At 46.9% G+C, this 18622-nt stretch overlaps 2 protein-coding genes across 3 annotated transcripts in view; both read left to right on the top strand.

Annotated features, from left to right (window-relative positions):
• The window catches only part of SLAIN2 (SLAIN motif family member 2), a 35683-nt gene extending 30174 nt beyond the window's left edge, over positions 1-5509 (top strand). For both annotated transcript variants that reach the window (XM_082758841.1, XM_082758840.1), the window contains 2 exons: positions 990-1308; positions 2806-5509. In XM_082758841.1, coding sequence (XP_082614967.1) covers positions 990-1308; positions 2806-2872 — 386 coding nt within the window. In that variant the 3' untranslated portion in view covers positions 2873-5509. The remainder of the gene's footprint in view (positions 1-989; positions 1309-2805) is intronic.
• A 10937-nt stretch (positions 5510-16446) lies between these two features.
• Positions 16447-18454, top strand: SLC10A4 (solute carrier family 10 member 4). The gene is made up of 3 exons (XM_082758634.1): positions 16447-16861; positions 16975-17185; positions 17677-18454. The coding sequence occupies exons 1-3, from the start codon at positions 16509-16511 to the stop codon at positions 18190-18192; spliced, it is 1080 nt and encodes a 359-aa protein (XP_082614760.1). The 5' UTR covers positions 16447-16508; the 3' UTR covers positions 18193-18454.
• The last annotated feature ends 168 nt before the right edge of the window (positions 18455-18622 follow it).

The raw sequence follows: 18622 nt of genomic DNA, 5'->3' as shown, positions 1-18622 counted from the left end.
AATATTCTCTTAGTATTTCGCTGTGAGGATCAACTGTCATTCATTACCAGCTGTCTATTAAAATTCATAAGTAATTTCTGTGTTTATAATAAGTAAAAACTCTTGCTGTTGATGGAGTGAAATAGATACTTTGTACAAAAATGGCATATGTTTGTGTGTGCACCTTGTATGAAGGGCTTGCACAGACCGTCTAGTATGCCCTCTAGTAGGTCTAAGCCTATAAATGGGTTTTTACTGGCTTACTAACCTTTCCCAGGAAGGACTTGGTAAAGACTTGCATTTTACATACTAACTCAGACACAAAGTATTTGAATTCAGCTATTAGTTCTACTGACAATTCAGATCATGTTTATAAGAAGAGGAAGGCTATAAGTTGTCACAGTTGTCTGATACACGTTCTGTAGCTGCATCTTAGTCTCTTTGATTTGGGGAGTTGACTGACCATATCTTTTTTCCGCCTTTGGACAGTAAATCTTGAACTTGACCATATCATGAGGTGAATCCCAATGCAGTGGACCTGGTCAAGAAGAGCATAAAGGAAACTTTAAGATGCCCTACTCTCTGAGCTTCATCATTGCAATTGATAAAGCAGAAATATGCAGAAATGTGCCATTAGAATCCTCTATTCTTGAATGTGTTGTTTTAGGGATGGAAATTAAGTACCCGTTTCTGAAGCAGCTAAATTTCTTATTAACAAAGACATTCACCTCTATTTCTTTTGATTCAATGGTTATAATGGTTAAAGCCTTAGCATTACTTATAAATCCAGATAAATGTTCATAGTAGATAAACGGAGCGTTAGAATTATGATATCAAAAACACATGACAAAGAGGACATCTGAATTCCTGTTTCTCATTGCTGCTTGATTGGCTGTACTCCATTACACATTCCATATTGTTTGAATTTGCACATAAAATCATTCCCTGTTTTTAATTTCAGTTATACCGTAAGTTAAGCTTGAAAGTAACTTCTGTATTTTATTTTCCAGTACCTTCTTCAAGTAAATTCCGCTCCCCTGCAGCACCATCTCCCCTAGCTCTCCGACAACCAGTGAAAGCATTTAGTAACCATGGACCCAGTTCTGTTGCTTCTCCAGAAGCCACGCAGCTGACGCACAGCAGTTCTTCACCAGGGCCTCTTGGGGCTCAGAGTTCAGGCTTGCCAAGCCCTGCCAGCAGTATTAACAGCACGACTCTTACCAGACCGGCAGGGACAGCAGGGATGAGGAGTGGTTTACCCAGACCCAGTGCCCCTTCTGCAGGGGGCATCCCAGTGCCTCGCAGCAAACTTGCACAGCCTGTTCGCAGGTGAGTATGTGAAAGGCAGTCTTAATGTGAAGTTTTTGTGTTGTACTTGGTACGCTGTGTATGTCTGCTGGTCCTTCTGCGGTTCTTACTTTGGTCTCAGGGTCTTTAGAAATGATGGAAATGGAGCCCCCCTTGTGGACCATTTACATGTGTTTCCAAAATAGATTTGAAGCAAAACTGAGAGAAAAAGACTTGAATTAGAGTGTAAAGATGAAGGAGTGAAGCTGAAATGAATAACAAAAGATACCAAACAAAGTACATAAGCGTCGTAGTCTGGGCTGAGAAGGCAATAAGCAATTGTCCTTGTGGTAAAAACATCAGCAAAATGTAGCTGGCAAGTGAAAATCCATTTTTACCACTGAGTGACACATCCTGAAGTCAGAATTGTTGAAGTTCTTGCAATCCATTTGTCAAGCAATGACACCACAGTAGAACTGTTTCTCTCCTTGGGTAGCTAGAAACTTTGGGAAGGAAGACATGTTAAAGACAGAAGGGGCATCCATAGCGTATTCTAAATTTACCATAAATATCAAGGCAGTTAAGACACAGGACACAAAAGAGTTTCCACCTCAAACATAACCTCTGTGCTAGAACCCAGCTGTAGAAGTTGCTTAATATCAGTTTTGAAAAGCAACTACAGGAGAAGCTACTTATTAGCTGGAAAGTCTACACGGACAGTTTGTCTTCAGGAGAACAGAAGGAAGTGGTGCACTTAGAATGGCTCTTAATGCCATGCTAACATGCATTGTCACTGGAGGTGTCAAGTGGAAGCCATCCGATGTAAGGAAGCAGTCATCCATGAGGAATATTGAGAATCCCCTGAAACAGAAAGGATAAACACTTGGTCTCCAGTATTATAGAAAAGATGAAACAGCCGTAAATAGCAAAATGGGAGAACTGTGTTCTGAAGTAAGTGTTGGGCAGGGGAACAACAAGTGACTCTTACAATATTGACTGCTTTGCACTCTGTCAGCAGTGTGAAACTTCATGTAATAAACAGCAGTTGTTTTTGACAGGAAATTCATAATGTGCAAAGTGTGGTTGTCCAAATCACAACTGGTCTTACAAGTGTTTCACTTATTACGCAGCTGTTGTTTTGAAAGTTTAGGTATACAGCGTACCGTATCTATAGGCAATGCAGTAACGAAGTATCTGTGAACTTCAAAATTTGGATGTAAGCAAAAAGTAATACTATGATATTCTAAATGAGGATTTCCCTGTTTATACATCACTGAAAAAATTGTCTATTTTGAAATGGCAGGAAATCAAACAGTAAAGTTTTCTGTCTTGTTATGCATGTGTTTTTCTGATGTGGTAATTGTCAAGACATAACACATAAACTGAAAATACGTTGGGGTTTATGTTAAGTAAACTATTGCAGAGAAACAAATGAACAAAGTGTGTATTTTATTTACAAAATGTTTAAGTTCTTATGTATTATAGATGGAGACTTCAGCAGTTTTGTATGAAGCTAAAAGATATCTCATTTTATTTTAGATCATTACCCACTCCTAAAACCTATGGTAACATGAAAGACGAAAGTTGGAAAGACGGCTGCTATTGAACTGCAAAGTGTAATGCAAAGTTCCAGTGCTCATGGATGCTTCCTCACCAGACTAACAGACAGCTCGATTATACAGACTGTTCAGATGTGACTTTTGGGATTTGTAAAAATTCCAGACCTCTCTGTCTCTAATTAGCACAAACTGGCAGAGATTATAAAGCAGCACTTTAATGACATCTAACATCAGATGTTTGGTGATCATACAATCACTTCCACATTAAATTGCTCTCAGTTCTGTTGTTGGTTTTTGTTTTTGTTTTTTTTTTGCTTGCTTGCTAAAAATATATCAATTTGAGCATTTATGACAGTGGCCAATGTCTGGGCAAAAACCTAACGAATGCCAAAGAAATGCCCATCTTGAAAAACAGCAAGTATAACAGTCAACTTAGATTGTCCTAAACTTCATTTTAAACTGTTTTAAATCAGCAAAATGATTGGTGAATATGTACTATTAAAACAAGACCACATTAATCAGAGTGGGTATTCTGATTGCAGACTGCTACAGTGCTAACAGAACATTGCTTTTCACAATTGTTTGAGATTCTCGTTGGGGAAAGTGGTACGTACATCCTTCAGAAAGAATCAGAAGTTACTCTGGAGGCTTAGGTAGAACAGTAAATAGTAGCCATGGCTTTTATTAACGTTGAAGGTTTGAATGTAGCAGATGTACACAAACACAATAGTATAGATTGCATCTTTCCAACGTTGATTTATCAGCTTTACATGCTCTTGTATGTTTGATTGCCAAAAGGGCTTCGTATCATCTGTACAATCTTTCTAACCTTAACGTTCCTGGCTCAGGAAAAATGGCCTTTGCTATTGTAGCCACATTTTTAACACATGGCACGCTATTTGGGGAAAACTTTTTTTTTATAGCAGGTTTCCTTGAAAAGGAAAGAGCAAGTAGTAATGTTGCTTTGTTCGAATACCATACCACTATGCTTGCAGCCTGGAACAAAACTGTAAATGCTGGTAGTTACGGAGAAGGAAACACAACTATGCACTTGTAACATACAAATTTTAAGGTAATGAGTTGACTCGATGCCAAATGATATTCATTTAGGTGATGTTCCATGGTATGAGGGAGTTTTCTGTATCCTATTTTTTTACTTTCATCCATTTCTTAAATTGGTTTATTTTAAATTGTAAATATTTTTACAGAAGATATTGCCCATGTAAGTGTGTTGAAATATGTACTTTGCCTTACATATGTGTATCTTACATTACTGGTAACAGAGTATGAAACCTGCTATGTCTGTTTACAAGCTATTAAATTCCTCCAGTGGCTCTGACTTATTCTAACACTCACATTTTGCTCAAAGCAACTCATTCATATAATTACCATTTGAACCATTGTTTTCTGTTCCGGAAGACATCATGCAAACATTTGTAACTAAAGTTGTATTGGGTGGGACTAGTTAAATGGAAGGGATTTTGTTTGAAGCTTTTTCAGTATTTTGGGTGTACAGTTGATGAAGTAACAGAATGTGAATGGTATCCTTTGTGCAATGACCGACGAACACTACAGGTTGGATTGGACGGTAGGTAGCCTTCAGCCCCGTTAGTATCTGAGGTTGGAACTGCAGGTGTATTTTGACTCCCACCACCATGAGGATAACTAACCCTGAAATTCTGGCACTTGAATTTTAGGCTAGCATTAGCATATTCCTGGATGAAAAGCCATGCAATACTACTTGAGTTGGAAGAAGCCAAATAGGAAGGAGTGAAGACTGATTTGCAGCTCTAATTACTCCAGCAGCTGTAGGCAAGTTTTGGATTGATGAGTGACTTCACACTCCAGACCAAGATCTGTGTCGAGACTTTGAAGTCTGGGTATCAAATATACTGTAATTCAGCAAGGTTTCAGCAGAAGTAAAGAAACTACCTGGCAGCAGTAGACCACTCCTAGGCACTAACGTAGCCTCGTGTCACTTGCTGGTGCAGGTAACGGATGTTAGTTAGGCAGTATCATGTAACTAGTGAGCAGAAGAGATCAAATGCGCCTGTTCCCATGAAAGCCTGAATTCTAACATTTCAGCTTTTTATAAAGCAATGCTGCAGTCTTCATTGACAAAAGGTGAATTTCAATTGGTGGATTTTATCAAATGCTTAACAGACTTTTCAATTTTGCGATTCAGTTTAGATGACAATATTGGGGTTTTACCATGGCTGCATCAAACTGTTGTAATACGTTTCCTTAAGTTAAGTAATTCATCACTTGGGTAAGTTCAGCTTCAGTTCTGTAAGCATTCTTTCCTCTGCCGTTCTACTCCCCCTGGAATACAGCTAACGACTTCCTGAAGAAACAGACTATCTGTTCACTAAAAGCCTTTGTGCATTACCAGTTTATTGATATCAGGAAATCATGGGGCTCTGTGTTTAGAGATTACTGCAGAAGTGTGGAAATATGGATTTGATAAACTAGTGCCTATGATTTACTTAACTTATGTTTGATATAGTAGTAAGGGTTTTATGAATGTGGATTACTTTGTGTGCCAACAGCTCGGAATTGTTGTATGTATGTAGGCAGAAAGACTTGTTCTGCTTCCAAAGTTATTTAATTTTTTTTTGTGTTTGAATGTTTTTGTAAGTGTTAAAAGTGTAAAAATATATATATAAAATATTCTTACCACAGAATACTTCCTGGGTCATTATTTTTACAACAAACTTTATAAAAGCCTTTACACATCTAGAGGGTATTGTTTTAACAGATTTGGGCTTTTTTTTTTTTATTGGTTAGTCTGTTTTTCAAGCACTGCATTCATTTTTTCAATACTTACCAACATCAGCTACTGCCCCCTGCAATTCATGAAGAGACTACAACACCGCGTTTGGGTCAGATCTGTGATCTCATGGGTACATCGAGGAACTTGTGTTGTGCACAGAGGCCTCTGCTCTGGAAGGACACAGCATAATTCAAGTAGCATGAAAAACTATATTCTGAATTTTTATGACAGTGATTTATTTTGCTCATCTCTTCTACCACTGCAGTAGGTTGGAAATCATTGAACCTCACAGTTCGGAAATAAATATAACCCTTTGAGTAAGATGACTGGAAGAGCTAATCTACAGGCTTTCCACAAACTCTTAAAATGGAGATTGTTACAGGGGAGATGCCACTTAACAAATCTGTAGCAATAGCACGGCTGTCAGGTTTGGTAAGCCTGGCTCCCTAATATGAACGCACCTCTGTGTCACGAGGCATCAGTATGGTTACGTTAGCTTTAATTCTGGGTGGGGTGGGTGCAATGGTAAATCTGTTTAGCAAAATTCAGTGAGGGTCACTGTTAATTGTTTATCCCAGTGTAGTCCACTATTTTGTATTTTATTTACTTATTAAGTAGAACAAACGTGAGATGAGATTTCTTTAAAAAAAAAACAATCGTGGCCATTCTCTAGTACAAGACTGACACCTACAGGTAGCCCGTCTGCAGTCTCATTTCAGGAAAATAAAGCTGGGATGTGGGCACCGTGGAGTACACGTGTTTTACATAGACCTTCAGCATAGCAAAGACACTTTCACTTCAGAGAGTCTTGTGTTAATTCCCTAAACTGAAAGGAGCAAAGATTACGTTGGGCTCACTGGCCCTAGAACTGTTCTCTAATGGTATTTTCAGCCCTGGTGTGTCACACAGTTGTGCTGTGCATCACTGTCCTCCACGTTAGATGGTAAGCTCAGCTGTGACTATGTTAAACACTCGCAGGACACAAAACTCCACTGGAGTGACTGAACCAAGTTCCAGGTCTCAGCAGGATTAAAGGCACAGGTGGCTCAAATGGTTCCCTAACAGCAGTGGTTTGTTAGCATAGTGCCTCATCCACACCTGCTGCAAACAGTGAATTACAAAATATATCCAGGTGTATTTAATGCTTTCCACAGGCACTGCACCTTGGCCACGGACAGACAGGCTGTGGGGCTAGACAAGGTGTCCCCTGCTGTAATATCTACTGCACAATCTTTGTTCTGCAAGCAGAGCTCTGTACAAATTAAAATTACTGGCAAGACAGGCATAGCTTGTGACAAATCCTCTTCGTGATCCTCCTTCAGAAATGAAACTGAAGCAAGTGCTGCCTTTTGGAGTCTCCTCACCGGGACAAAGTGGGTGAGGACATCAGGCAAGCCCTCTGCTCCTCAGTCCCTGCCTTAGCCTCTAATTTATTGGCTCTGTGGTTGTCCATTTATCTTTACTTACCCAACCGCAGAGCCTACAGCAAGGTTATGTTGTTTCTGTCCATCCACTCCAGGGCTAATGCAGACACAAAACCACTGTTAACACTGCTTCAGCTGACTTGAATAAGGAGAATTTTGTCCTGATTCTCCTCCGTTTCAAGAAGTGCCTGGATGTCAGCGGCAGCAGTGTGGCATCACTGCTGTCACCTGGCCTTGGGGTCACAAAAAATCATTACGGCACAAGACTGGGATAGAGGGCACTCCTTCAGTTCCCTGCTCTGCCACAATTTCTGATTGCGCTGCCCGTATGTTCCTGGGGCATGTTCCTGTGGCCCTTCATCAATGCCACTTGTGCCTATGTGCCTGGAGAGGGGGGGCAGGTGCTCTGCTATTTGGAGAAAAGGGTCAGCGATTTGTGTCATACCTTGGCTATGGCAGTGGGGTAAGTCACGGATGGAAATTTGGCCAGCTTCAGTTTATAAGACCAAATGTCACAGAGCAGATAATGTCTACTGTAAATGTCAGGATCGGCAGAATTTTTTCTTCCTGGGGGGGGAGGTGGAAAAAAAATCAACAAAGACTTAGTTAATGTATTTATGCTTCCATTCACACAGGCTTAGGTGAACTGAGCTCGGATGGTATTGCCCGGGCTGTGTTCAGGTACATGGGCATCCTGAGGGACGTAACGATGTGCACATGGCAGAGCCCCCAAGCCTGGCTCCATCCAGGAGCAGAGCAGCTTTGGTACGGCATAATCCTCTGCTCAGGTCTGGCAAATTCAGCCTACTTTCTCCTGAACAGAGAGCAGGGATGTTAGTGGTATCTGGTGGTCTTCTTACCTCCACCATTTCTCTCCACATGAAACACTGCAATCCAGGATAAATAACAAGCACATTGCATGGCGTAAGAGCTTGAATGAAGGAGCTAGCAAGAGCCCAAGGCACTGAGACACAGGCTGATGTGCAAGGCTTGCACCTCGCCAGCCATCATGGCTTGTGGACCACTGGCAGCAGGAGAAATGGAAAATGCTTCTTCCAAAATAACTTACAACCTGCCGGTCAGGGCTTGCTGCACCATAGCAGCACCTCCCGACTTCTAGCTCTCATTTTTCCTTACCTCAACAGAGATGCCACTTCGGATCAGAGCTCCTAAATCCGGGCTGAATACCTCAGCTGTACAGCTAACGTATTACAAAGTCGTTCTCATCTTTGGTCTCAGGACCCGTGGCCTTTACAGGCATTGTGCTTGCCTCAGCCCAGTCCTAACACTCCAATCCTGTTCTCCTGTGCTGGTGTCCCAACCAAGCTTTTTTTTCGTTAGCAGTTTGTTTTTATCAGCACGTTCCCACTTCCTGCACGCTCCTAATTATGAAGATAATTAAATAGCATTAATTACCAAAGCAAATCGCTGAAAGCTGTCTACCAGTAACCTCATCTCAAAAGTCAAAACCCGGTTGGATTACATTTAAAGACCATTTCTGCACTCTGCTTTCAGACCTACTTTTCTGTCTTTCATGCTTTTTAACTCATAAATATTGCTTTGGTTGCTTTCTTTTTGTTTTTGTGTTCTCAGGACTCTCCAAACACTAGAGGGTGTCCTTGCTTTTGCTGCAGCTTTCTCTCCAAAGTTAGGTGTGGTTGGGTTTCAACTCACCCCATTGCCCTCCACTTAGGTAAAACTCTTCTTGGGGTCTTCACAGAATCACAGAATCACAGAATTTCTAGGTTGGAAGAGACCTCAATGTGAATTTATCCCAACTGCATTTATCCCAGGGGTGCTCTAGTCTGAGGCAAGACAAAGCAGTGCAGAGCTGGGCGGGAAAAGCACTCCTCTCATACACGTGTCTGACTTCATCTAACACAGAAAAGAGAAATTTCTGAGTCTCTCCTACACTTCGCCCTTTGTTCTTAGAGAGGCCAGCCTATTCCAGATGTTGTGACTGACCACTTCACCACCATCCCTGGCAGTTCAGTCTTGTAGAGTAGTTTTTATGCTTTAGGGCAAGGACTGCTCCTTTGTTTTGTCTTTCATCCATATCACAGAGACTGAAATAGCCCTGCTAGACTTTACTCACTGCCAGGGTAGACCTAAACCTCCTTGGCTGTTTAAGAGCCGAAGAACAGAAAGTCCTTGCGCAGAAATCCTGGTGCCCAGTGATCAGAGCTTGCTGTAGGAGAGCAGCAGGTCGCTCTCGCCATGGGTCCTCTGGGTGAGCAGAGCGATGTGGCTGCAGAGATCGGTTGCTTAAAGCCTGTCCTGCTGAGGGCAGCTGCACTGCTGCTCTAACACGTCAAGAAGCTACAACTGAAAACAGGCCCTGTGGGTGCTTATCAGTTGTAGAAACACGGTTCTCCGTGGAGATTTGTTCATAATGAAGAGCTCATGGTGTGTATTGCTGGGTTACTGCTGCAGCCCTGGCAGTAAGGTACAAATCCCCATGTACTACTTCAGCTACAAATGAGCAGCTTGTTTGGAAATTATATGTAAAATGTGTGTGTATGCAATGATTGTTATAACTTTAATACATTAAAAATAATTACATTTCTAATATTTTGTTTTCTGTTATTACCATGGATGGAACAAAGGCAGCAAGCTCATAAGTTACTCATTCTGTACGTGTTTGTTCCAATGGTGTTTCCTTTTTTCCTTGAATTCTTTCCTCTGAAATAAAGGTCCGGGGGCTCTTTGTTCCTTCCTCTGAACATCTGACCTTCAAACAGTCCTGCCTGCTTGGCAAGCACCGTGCAAAATGCCAGCTTAATAAAAGTCACGGGAAGCTCTGGCCACGGGCTTCAGTGCTGTGCTGAGAACCTCTCCTGCCCCTGCCAGCTTGGCTGCGGGCGTGCTCCTGCACCAACTTTCACCAACACAGCTTGGTGTTGATGGCTCACAGAGGAGGATGAGGCATCAGAGGCTCAGGTACCAGGAGGCCACCACATCCCACCATGCCACCCCAGAGCAAAACCTGCATCTCCTGCCATGGAGATGTCCCCTGGCCTTTTCTGTGAGACCTCCACAGCCTCCACACACCAGCTTGTCCCAAGCTTCAGTACCTTTATTTTTTGCTTGCCCTGTCCATATCTCATCTGAATCTGCCTTACAGCAGCTTAAACCCACTGCAGCTCCATGCTCTTGTCAGGTTATTTTCCAAAGCTACTTCAATTTATTTCCTACCCTCTAATCGCTCATACCCCAAAGCAGCTGAACATAACCCCCAGGCTGGACATTTTTGGCTGATGTTAGAGATGGCAGAAACACTTAAGAATATTACATTTCCTGAGACAAATTAAACTACTCACAAACTCACAGCAGATTTGATTAATTCTTTAGCTGTAAAAAAAAAAATAATATATATATATATGTATATTCATATTCAGCTATATATATATATGTCAAATTAAAAAAAAAAAGTGCAATTACATCTCATTTAAAAGTTGGCACGTCTTAGAAACAGCACAGAAACACAAAGGTTAATGAAAGATTTCAGTAGATCCAATCTTTGGGTAGCTTTGATTTTACTGTAAAACTGTTTGCTTTTTAATTTAGCCTGTCCTAGAAGTGAATTTTTGCTAATTTTGGCTACAGACAAAGAATAACCCTTTGTCCGTGCAGCAGCTGACAATGGGCAGTGTTGGTGTCTCCATCTGCACCCCCTGGCGAGGGGAGTCCTCTTGGGGGCTGCAGCATGGACTGGAGACCTGCAATGGCTCCAGGTGACACTTCTGGCATTGCTACATCCAAGCCAGCTGCTAAACACAGCACACCAGTGACAATGCTGCTAACCTGCAGCCAAAACACAGAAGTCAGCCTGCAGTACGGTACGCAGGCCAACACCAGTCCTGCACCCTCTTAATCCTCTGGACTCGTCTCGCTTCCATTTGTGAACTTTGGGTTTACTTGTGCTCTTCCCCATGACCATAAAAAAGGCTATTTGCTCTTACTAGCAATCTTCTCCACATACAGGTAGTTAGAAATGGTGGCAAAGTCATCCAGCAGCTCCAACTCAGATGCAGAGCACCAACCCTTTGTTGTAGGGCCCATTTTCCAAATTCAACCAATTTTCTTTAGCATTTTAAACATTTCAATTTATCCAAATTATTTTTGAAGCTGAGACCCCAGAAGAAAGCTACCACTTCCACATAGTGGTAGGGTCAGCACCTCACCCAGGAAGAAATACCACCCTATGCTTCATAAACAGCATTCTGCTCATGCACCCGAAAAAGGAAGTCAAACATTTCATTGACTAAGACACAAGTCATCTTCCTGGCAAATCAACAGGGCTACAAAGTCCAGAGTACATCTTCCTTACCTGCAGCAACATGGCAGTCCTACTAATACCATAGATTCAACATCAAGAATATTCTTTAAGTAATTAAAACACATTTCTGCTTCATCACTGTTTTAAAAGTGTCCATACACTCAATGTGTCAAGCCTATTTTCACGGGATTCATATACAACATTATCTAGGACAGGTATTACAAGATTACCATTATGTTTGAGATTTATTTCTTCCCATTCATCTGAGATTTCTTTGTAGATAGTTTGAGATTTAATTTAGGTAACAGCATACCTGTTCTGAAGTCTGTGTTGGATCAGCCCTGCAGATGTTCATTTTTATTATTCTGTAAAACTTTGCCAGCAGAACAAGCAGCATTTTTATTCTACATTTATAAAGCTTCTCACACAACACTCAGCCCACACCTAGCAGCCTTAGACGCCGCAATACAAGTGAAAAGAGAGGGCAAAGATTTCTTTGTGTAACGTGAGATAGGTTATTGATGCTGTTAACTCCTATCTTTCCCACAGGGACTCACTATTGACATCCCTTTTAATATGGAGAAAGCTTGGGCAGGAGAGAGACATAATTTGTCTTTGGGGTGTCTTTCTTCAATTAGGTTAATACTCCATAAAGCAAACAATGCTGTAGGTATTATTAAATTTATTTCTGTATTTTTTGACATTTAAACTGTGCTGTTGGACAATACAGGCTTGGTGTCATTTACTCTGATCTGCTTGCTTTTTTTTTTCAAAAAAAAAAATAGATTTTACAGGTACAAGACTACATTTGTGTGCTCTACCTCATTTGATTTATGACCCTAACGCTGGTTAGGTTCCTGCATAGGAAATTAAGAGGGGGCTGCAAGCCTCAATGGGAAACGGAAGCCTATAAACGCGGTTGGGCCTGAGCCAGTGACTGTACGCGCATCCCCACCCACCACCATTTATCACTTCTTGCACATCCTGCTATCAGTGCGCCGCATCCATCTCATTCTTCCCAACGAGCGCCTGTAGCACGTCGAGTTTGTGTTTCAACCCCCCCTCGACTCCTGCCCCTGGCTGATTTTGGGTGGTAGATGCCCCGTGCCCACGGATGACAGAGTGCACCCACGCTCACCCGCGGTCTGCCTGGGGGAGCCCCACAAAACCAGGGCTGTGGCATGGGGCACCACTTGGCCTTTAAGGCCGAATCCTGCATCTTCCGAGGCAGCCCCATCTTACCCCTTGTCCCTGCCTGGCTGGACAGGATGCTAATTCTGGCTCTTCTGGACTGAGCCGTGCATTAGTCATCAGGTCATTTATTTTATTACGCTTTTTCATCATGATCCTGATAATACTCCGACTCAAGAAAAAGATCACAAACAGCAAGAGAAGGGAGCAGTGCCTGAGGCAGAAGGGTTTCCTATCTGAACTCAGGTAAACGTATCTCACACGCAACATTTAGTTACTAACGAAAATTCGCCAAGGCAATATCTGAATGTACGCTACCAATAAGGGCTTTCCAATTGCAGGCATACAGCTGCCTCAACAAATGTCCACCAACAATCAGTTTACAGGATTAGTCCTCCACAAAAATGGGCCAGAAGCCTGTTTATAATGGGATGGCTGGCAAAAGATCTCTTCATCTCGTTTTTGAGAGGCGGACCACGTAGCTCTAAACACTTAGTCCTGATGTGAATTATTGGAACATCGCAACCTGAGTTCTGATGTACTTCATTTGGTGATTAATGGACTTGAGGCACTTTAAAAATAAACATGGGGGAACACCAAGTATAACAGTACAGTTTTATTACAATAATAATTTCTGCCCTGGACTGCTGACACAGAAACAATCTGCAGGTCTGAGCTGAAGGGATCCATACCCAGTCAATCAAACAAGGGGGACACAAGGAAGATGGTGTAGCCAAATATTGAAGCTTGTGCTAATGCGTTCAAGCTGTGCCCATATTTTTCCCTTCCACAACACCTTGACTTTATAACATTTCAGATGTTAAGAATGTCAGAGTATTCCTCTCATGGGAGGAACAGAGTGGAGACCATGAGTGTGACTGACTGAGGCACTGGCACAGGTTGCCCAGAGAAGCTGTGGGTGCCCCATCCCTGCCAGTACTCAAGGCCAGGCTGGATGGGGCTTTGGGCAACCTGGTCTGGTGGGAGGTGTCCCTGCCCATGGCAGGGGGTAGAACTGGGTGGGCTTTAAGGTTGCTTCCAATCCAAACCATTCTGTGATTCTCTGATTTGAAATAGGAGTCAGAGGGAGAAAGGGACAGGACTACCACAAATAGGGAGGTCAACTGAAGAGAAAAATGCTCTGGTGGGCACAAGGAGACAACGTGGATGCTGGCCCCAGGGCCACAGGAAGGCTGTGAGGCCAGGCAGTGTCACAGAACAGGCACAGGATGAGCCAGAGAGGCGCAAGAGCAGAAAACGCACTTGCATGGGCCAGGGCGAGTGCCGCTGGTGAGGCCTTGCAGCAGGGGCCTGCACACTGCCCACCCCCTGCCACCACCTCCCTGCCATGGCAACAGCTCCTGTAAAGGAGGGTGGGAAGGGACAGGCACCCAAATTTCCCCACCGTGAAATGCAAGCCCTGCTGTTGGGTTAGGGAAGCCAGGTCTGTTGTAGCCATTCCACCCTAGGGGCAGTGTGTGTGTCAGGGAGGGCCCTGCTGCATCCTAGCACCAGCCAATGCACAAAAATAACCATGGAAGAACCGTCAAAATCAGCAGTGTGTCCACATAAACGAACCCTGATTCCTAATTCTCCAAAGCCACAGAAATAACCGCAATGGATCTATGTTATAAACAGCAGTAGGAGCACAGGTTTTGTAGAGTTGGCCTACCTGTAGGGTGTAGTTTTCCCTCCCAGTCAGCACGCCGCACACCACCAGGCCCTGTCTCCTCCGGCCATGCCAGGGAGAGGACAGGCACCATTTCTATCCACAGCCTGACTGAGCAGCACGTGAAGTAGGAACAACAGCACGTACATCTCCTAGGAAGCAGCAACGACTCCTGCTAGGCCTTGCCCGAACATCGGGGTCACAACAGGACCATGTCCCAGCCTCTTCAGTGGCCTCACTGCCGATGGGCATTGCCACCACAGCAACTGCCTTGCAGGGACCTCACGGCGTGCCCATGATGATTGCAGCTTTGCTATCACCTGGGACTAAGCCAGGCACTTTTTGTGGAAGCAAATGATTTGAGTGACGTCCACACACGTTGTGCTGGAGCATTCACTGACTGAATGAACAGCAATGCAGCTTTGGTCATTCCTTACAGTACAGTCAATGCTGGGTTAAAGCATGCCTGTTCTCCTTCAGAAATCAAGCCTCTTCTGTGAATAATGCAGGGCAATATTGTCCTTAAAAGTTACAAGCTGCAACGCACATGTATGTCAGTGACTGCTTTTCTTCCCTCCTCTTGCTCTCACTATCTTTTATCCACTCATGCAATTTTCGACAGACGGAATAATGAGGAATAATTTGAGAATGATATACGATGGGTTTTACATGCCAGGTCTTTTTATACGCTAATAGTCGATCTGGTACTTCCTGTAACACCAGGGCAGCTAGCGCGTTTTCTCCCGCTCTCCACAAAAGAAAACAGAGAAGTAATGACCCATTGATTTAGGTACGCTGCAGCGTGCACTACGCGCGAGCCGGCTGCCTCGCAGCCAGATGCTGCACAACGACTTAATACCACTCCAGGCTCCAGACTGTACCGTAACGATGACATATCATGAAAGCCTGCAGCGAATTACAGAGACAATAACCATGCTCAGAGCCAGACACAACATTTCTTCACTCCATGCTCCCAATGTGAAAATACACGAGGTGCCATCCAGGGTGCCGGGACCCACGGGGCTGACAATCAGTGAGGCACATCAGCTGGGTTCCTGGGGCCTGCTGACCTCCTCCTGTCACCACAACATGTCACACGTTGTGCCATAAAACTATCTTCCCGTGAACAGCGCTGCTCCAGCAGGCAGCCTGGGGAGTGCCACTGGCAGATAACACAGGAGGGTGGCTTTGGGCCCTTCACACCTGCTGGATCAGCTTGTGCCCCACACAGCTTCAGGTCGCATGCCGCAATCCCCCTCTGCTCCAGCAGCAGGGAGATGGTGTGGGCACAGTGGCATGGGGGCGGTGCGATAAGCAACCGAACTACATGCAGTGAAGCCAAATGTTGGCTACGTGAAGGACGAGATAAGAACCATAGTGGTAACACTTCACAAAGCACACTTCATACACTGCAGATGCTTTTGGACCTGAAAGTTCAGTCCAAAGGACGCTGCTGGCTCTGAAAGCCGCCCTGACCCTGTGCTCCCCTCAGCTAGCAGCATGGAGCCCAAAATATGAATGAACTGAAGCAGGCTGGATCCTGTTTGGCCATTTGGCTCCAATGACTCATCTCCCCTGTGCTCTCCTTAAGCTAATGACAAGGAAACAAACACGGATGGAGTGATATTAAGCTCACATCGCTTTGGCAAAGTTGCCGTTCCCCGTGGTTTTGTCCCTAGGCACGACTTGCCAGCCAGTTGCACCAGGAGTAGTAATATGACAGCGTGGCTGTGACCCCTCTACATTGCTGGGGCAAAGAAGAAAAGATGGTGCCAGGGTGCGGGGTAAGAGTCAGGAATGCACAGCCTGTGGGGGGGAGGCTCCTGCACACCAGCCTCCAGCCTCGCTTCCCATGCTGGTGCCGCAGCGTTTTCACTTCTGAAGGACTGAGGCAAGGCACAATTATTAAATTAGAGTACGAGGCAGTGGAAACGCGGCCGCTTTAGGCACGATTTTATACCTGCCTCCACCGTACCCCTCTCAGACCGCCTTGGGGTGCCGGGGTCCGACCCCTCGCCCCTCCACACCCCCCCTGGGATCCCACCTGCGTGCAGCAGCCTCTTCTGGGGGGGGGACCGAGGGGGTGCTACGGAGCCCCCCCATCCCCTCATCCGCGCTGCGGGGCCGGGGGGCGGCGCTGGCCGCGGGGCGCTGCCGTCGGGGCCGCACCGAGAGACGCCGCCCCCGCCGGGGGGGGCCCGGCCCGGCCCCCGTGGGCACGGCGACACCGGCGGCAGGCGGAGGGCAGCAGAGCCGAGCCCAGCCCAGCACAGCCGGGATGCGGGCTCCGGCCGCCGCCCGGCTCTGAGCGCCCCCTCTGCTCCCCCCGGGGCTCGTCGGGGCGCCCATGGCCGGCTCGGAGCAGCCCCCGGCGGCGGCCGGGACCGACGGGGGGCTCGGGGACCGCTCCCTGAGCCAGGGCTTGAGCGTGCTGGTGGGGCTGGCGCTGTGCGTGACCATGCTGGGGCTGGGCTGCGCCGTGGAGCTGGGGCAGCTGGGCCAGCAGCTGCGGCGGCCCGTGGGGGTGCTGCTGGCGCTGCTGGGGCAGTTCGTGGCCATGCCGCTGCTGGCCTTCCTCCTCGCCCTCCTCTTCGCCCTGGACGAGGTGACGGCCGTGGCCGTGCTGCTGTGCGGCTGCTGCCCCGGGGGAAACCTCTCCAACCTCATGTCGGTGCTCGTCGACGGGGACATGAACCTCAGGTAGGCGCCCTGCCGAGCCCCCTGCCCCTGTCTTGAAATACCCCAGGGAGGGGGTGATCTGGCGGCGATCCGGCGGTGATCCGGCGGTGATCCGGCGTCTCTGTCCCTCGCAGCATTATCATGACCGCCTCGTCCACGCTGCTGGCCCTGTTCCTGATGCCGCTGTGCCTCTGGGTGTACAGCCGCCACTGGATCAACACGGCGCTGGTGCAGCTGCTGCCCCTGGGGGCGGTGAGCCTGACGCTGGGCAGCACCCTGCTGCCCATCGGCCTGGGGGTGCTCGTCCGATACCGGCACCCCCGCGCCGCCGACCTGCTGGTTAAGGTAGGGACCCCCCCGACGGGGCGGCCAGGGGGGGCACCCCGGGGACGGGGAGGGAGGTCCCGGGGGGGCTGTGGTGGAAAGTAGTGGTGGAAGTGAGAGGGAAAGGCAGGGGAAGGGCAGGGGGTGCAGGCTCAGCCCCCGAGGGGAGGCTGCCCGCTGTCCCTGCTGCACTTGGGGCTGGGGAACCCCACCACAGGCACAGCCACGCTCCCTCAGACCATGCGGGCAAAATGGCCTCGCGGCGAAAGGAACGGGCAGCACGAGCCCCCTGCTCTGATTTCCCATCAATTCACCCTGAAGGACAATGGTCAGGGACGATTTCAGCCCCTTCCCTTCTTGGGATAAGAGCAAAGACCTCCAAACTCCAGGGCAAGGAGCAAAGACAGGAACAGCAGCACAGCCACCCTCTGCAATTCACTCTCTGTCAAGCCTCTAGTTGCTTTTAAACTAATAACCCCTGTGTCATTTGTCAATGTCTGTGTCTGTGCCAGATCTCCCTGTGGTCCCTCCTGGTGACTCTGGTGATCCTGTTCATCCTGACGGGGACCATGCTGGGACCAGAGCTGATGGCACACATTCCTGCATCCGTCTACGCCATCGCGGTGCTGATGCCTCTGGCGGGGTACGCCTTGGGATACGGCTTAGCCACCGTCTTTAAAATGCCCCCGCACTGCAGGAGAACGGTCTCGTTGGAAACAGGGTGCCAAAACGTCCAGCTCTGCACCGCCATCCTAAAACTCACCTTCCCCCCGCAGCTCATAGGGAGCATGTACATGTTCCCCTTGCTTTACGCGCTGTTTCAGTCGGCAGAAGCGGGACTCTTTGTGCTGGCGTACAAGATGTACGGGAGAGACAGCTACAAACAAGAGGCGCTCGGCGAAGAGGAAGACACGGATATTTCCTACAAGAAGCTGAAAGAAGAGGAGGTGGCCGACACCTCGTACGGCACGGTGACCGCGGAGGAGCGCGGCTCGGTTCCGATGGAGCCGACGCAGACCGCGCTTTAGGCACGACACCGCGGTGACGCCCGGCGCTGGGCCCACCGCTGTTCCAGCTGCTCCCATCGTATGAGGTGATGTGTGTGTGTGTGTTGCCGTTGTGTTTCCTCAAACATGTGTATAAAAATTACAAAAAAAAGAAGAAAAAAAGGAAAAAACTACCATTGCGACGTATCCCAGTGACCATACATCTTCGTGCAAGGAGGCGCCCATCCACCTGAGCACAGCAGGAGCGGTGCGAGGAAGGAGCCCAGCGTTTGGAGGAGTCAAAGTGATACAGCAGGGCGGGCGGGTGGGCAAAGCACCTTGCACGCGTGTACCCCCCGTGCTCCCCCCGCTGTAACGCCGCCGCGCTCCTTGTCCTCCCCGCAAATACACGGCCGAGCTGAGCCAAACGTGGTCCCCGCTGCTTCATCCCGCGGGGGGCTCGGGCAGGGAG

Source organism: Aythya marila (assembly GCF_965140915.1).
Source record: "Aythya marila genome assembly, chromosome: 4".
In the NCBI taxonomy this organism is placed as follows: domain Eukaryota; kingdom Metazoa; phylum Chordata; class Aves; order Anseriformes; family Anatidae; genus Aythya; species Aythya marila.
This window is presented reverse-complemented; position numbering and strand designations above follow the sequence as displayed.

Bases quoted from the DNA above. Each gene is read 5' to 3' on its own strand.
- SLC10A4 (XM_082758634.1), top strand. From the start codon at position 16,509: ATGGCCGGCTCGGAGCAGCCCCCGGCGGCGGCCGGGACCGACGGGGGG. The intron at 16,862-16,974 runs GTAGGCGCCCTG...TGTCCCTCGCAG, and splicing joins GACGGGGACATGAACCTCAG to CATTATCATGACCGCCTCGT. The intron at 17,186-17,676 runs GTAGGGACCCCC...TGTCTGTGCCAG, and splicing joins CCGCCGACCTGCTGGTTAAG to ATCTCCCTGTGGTCCCTCCT.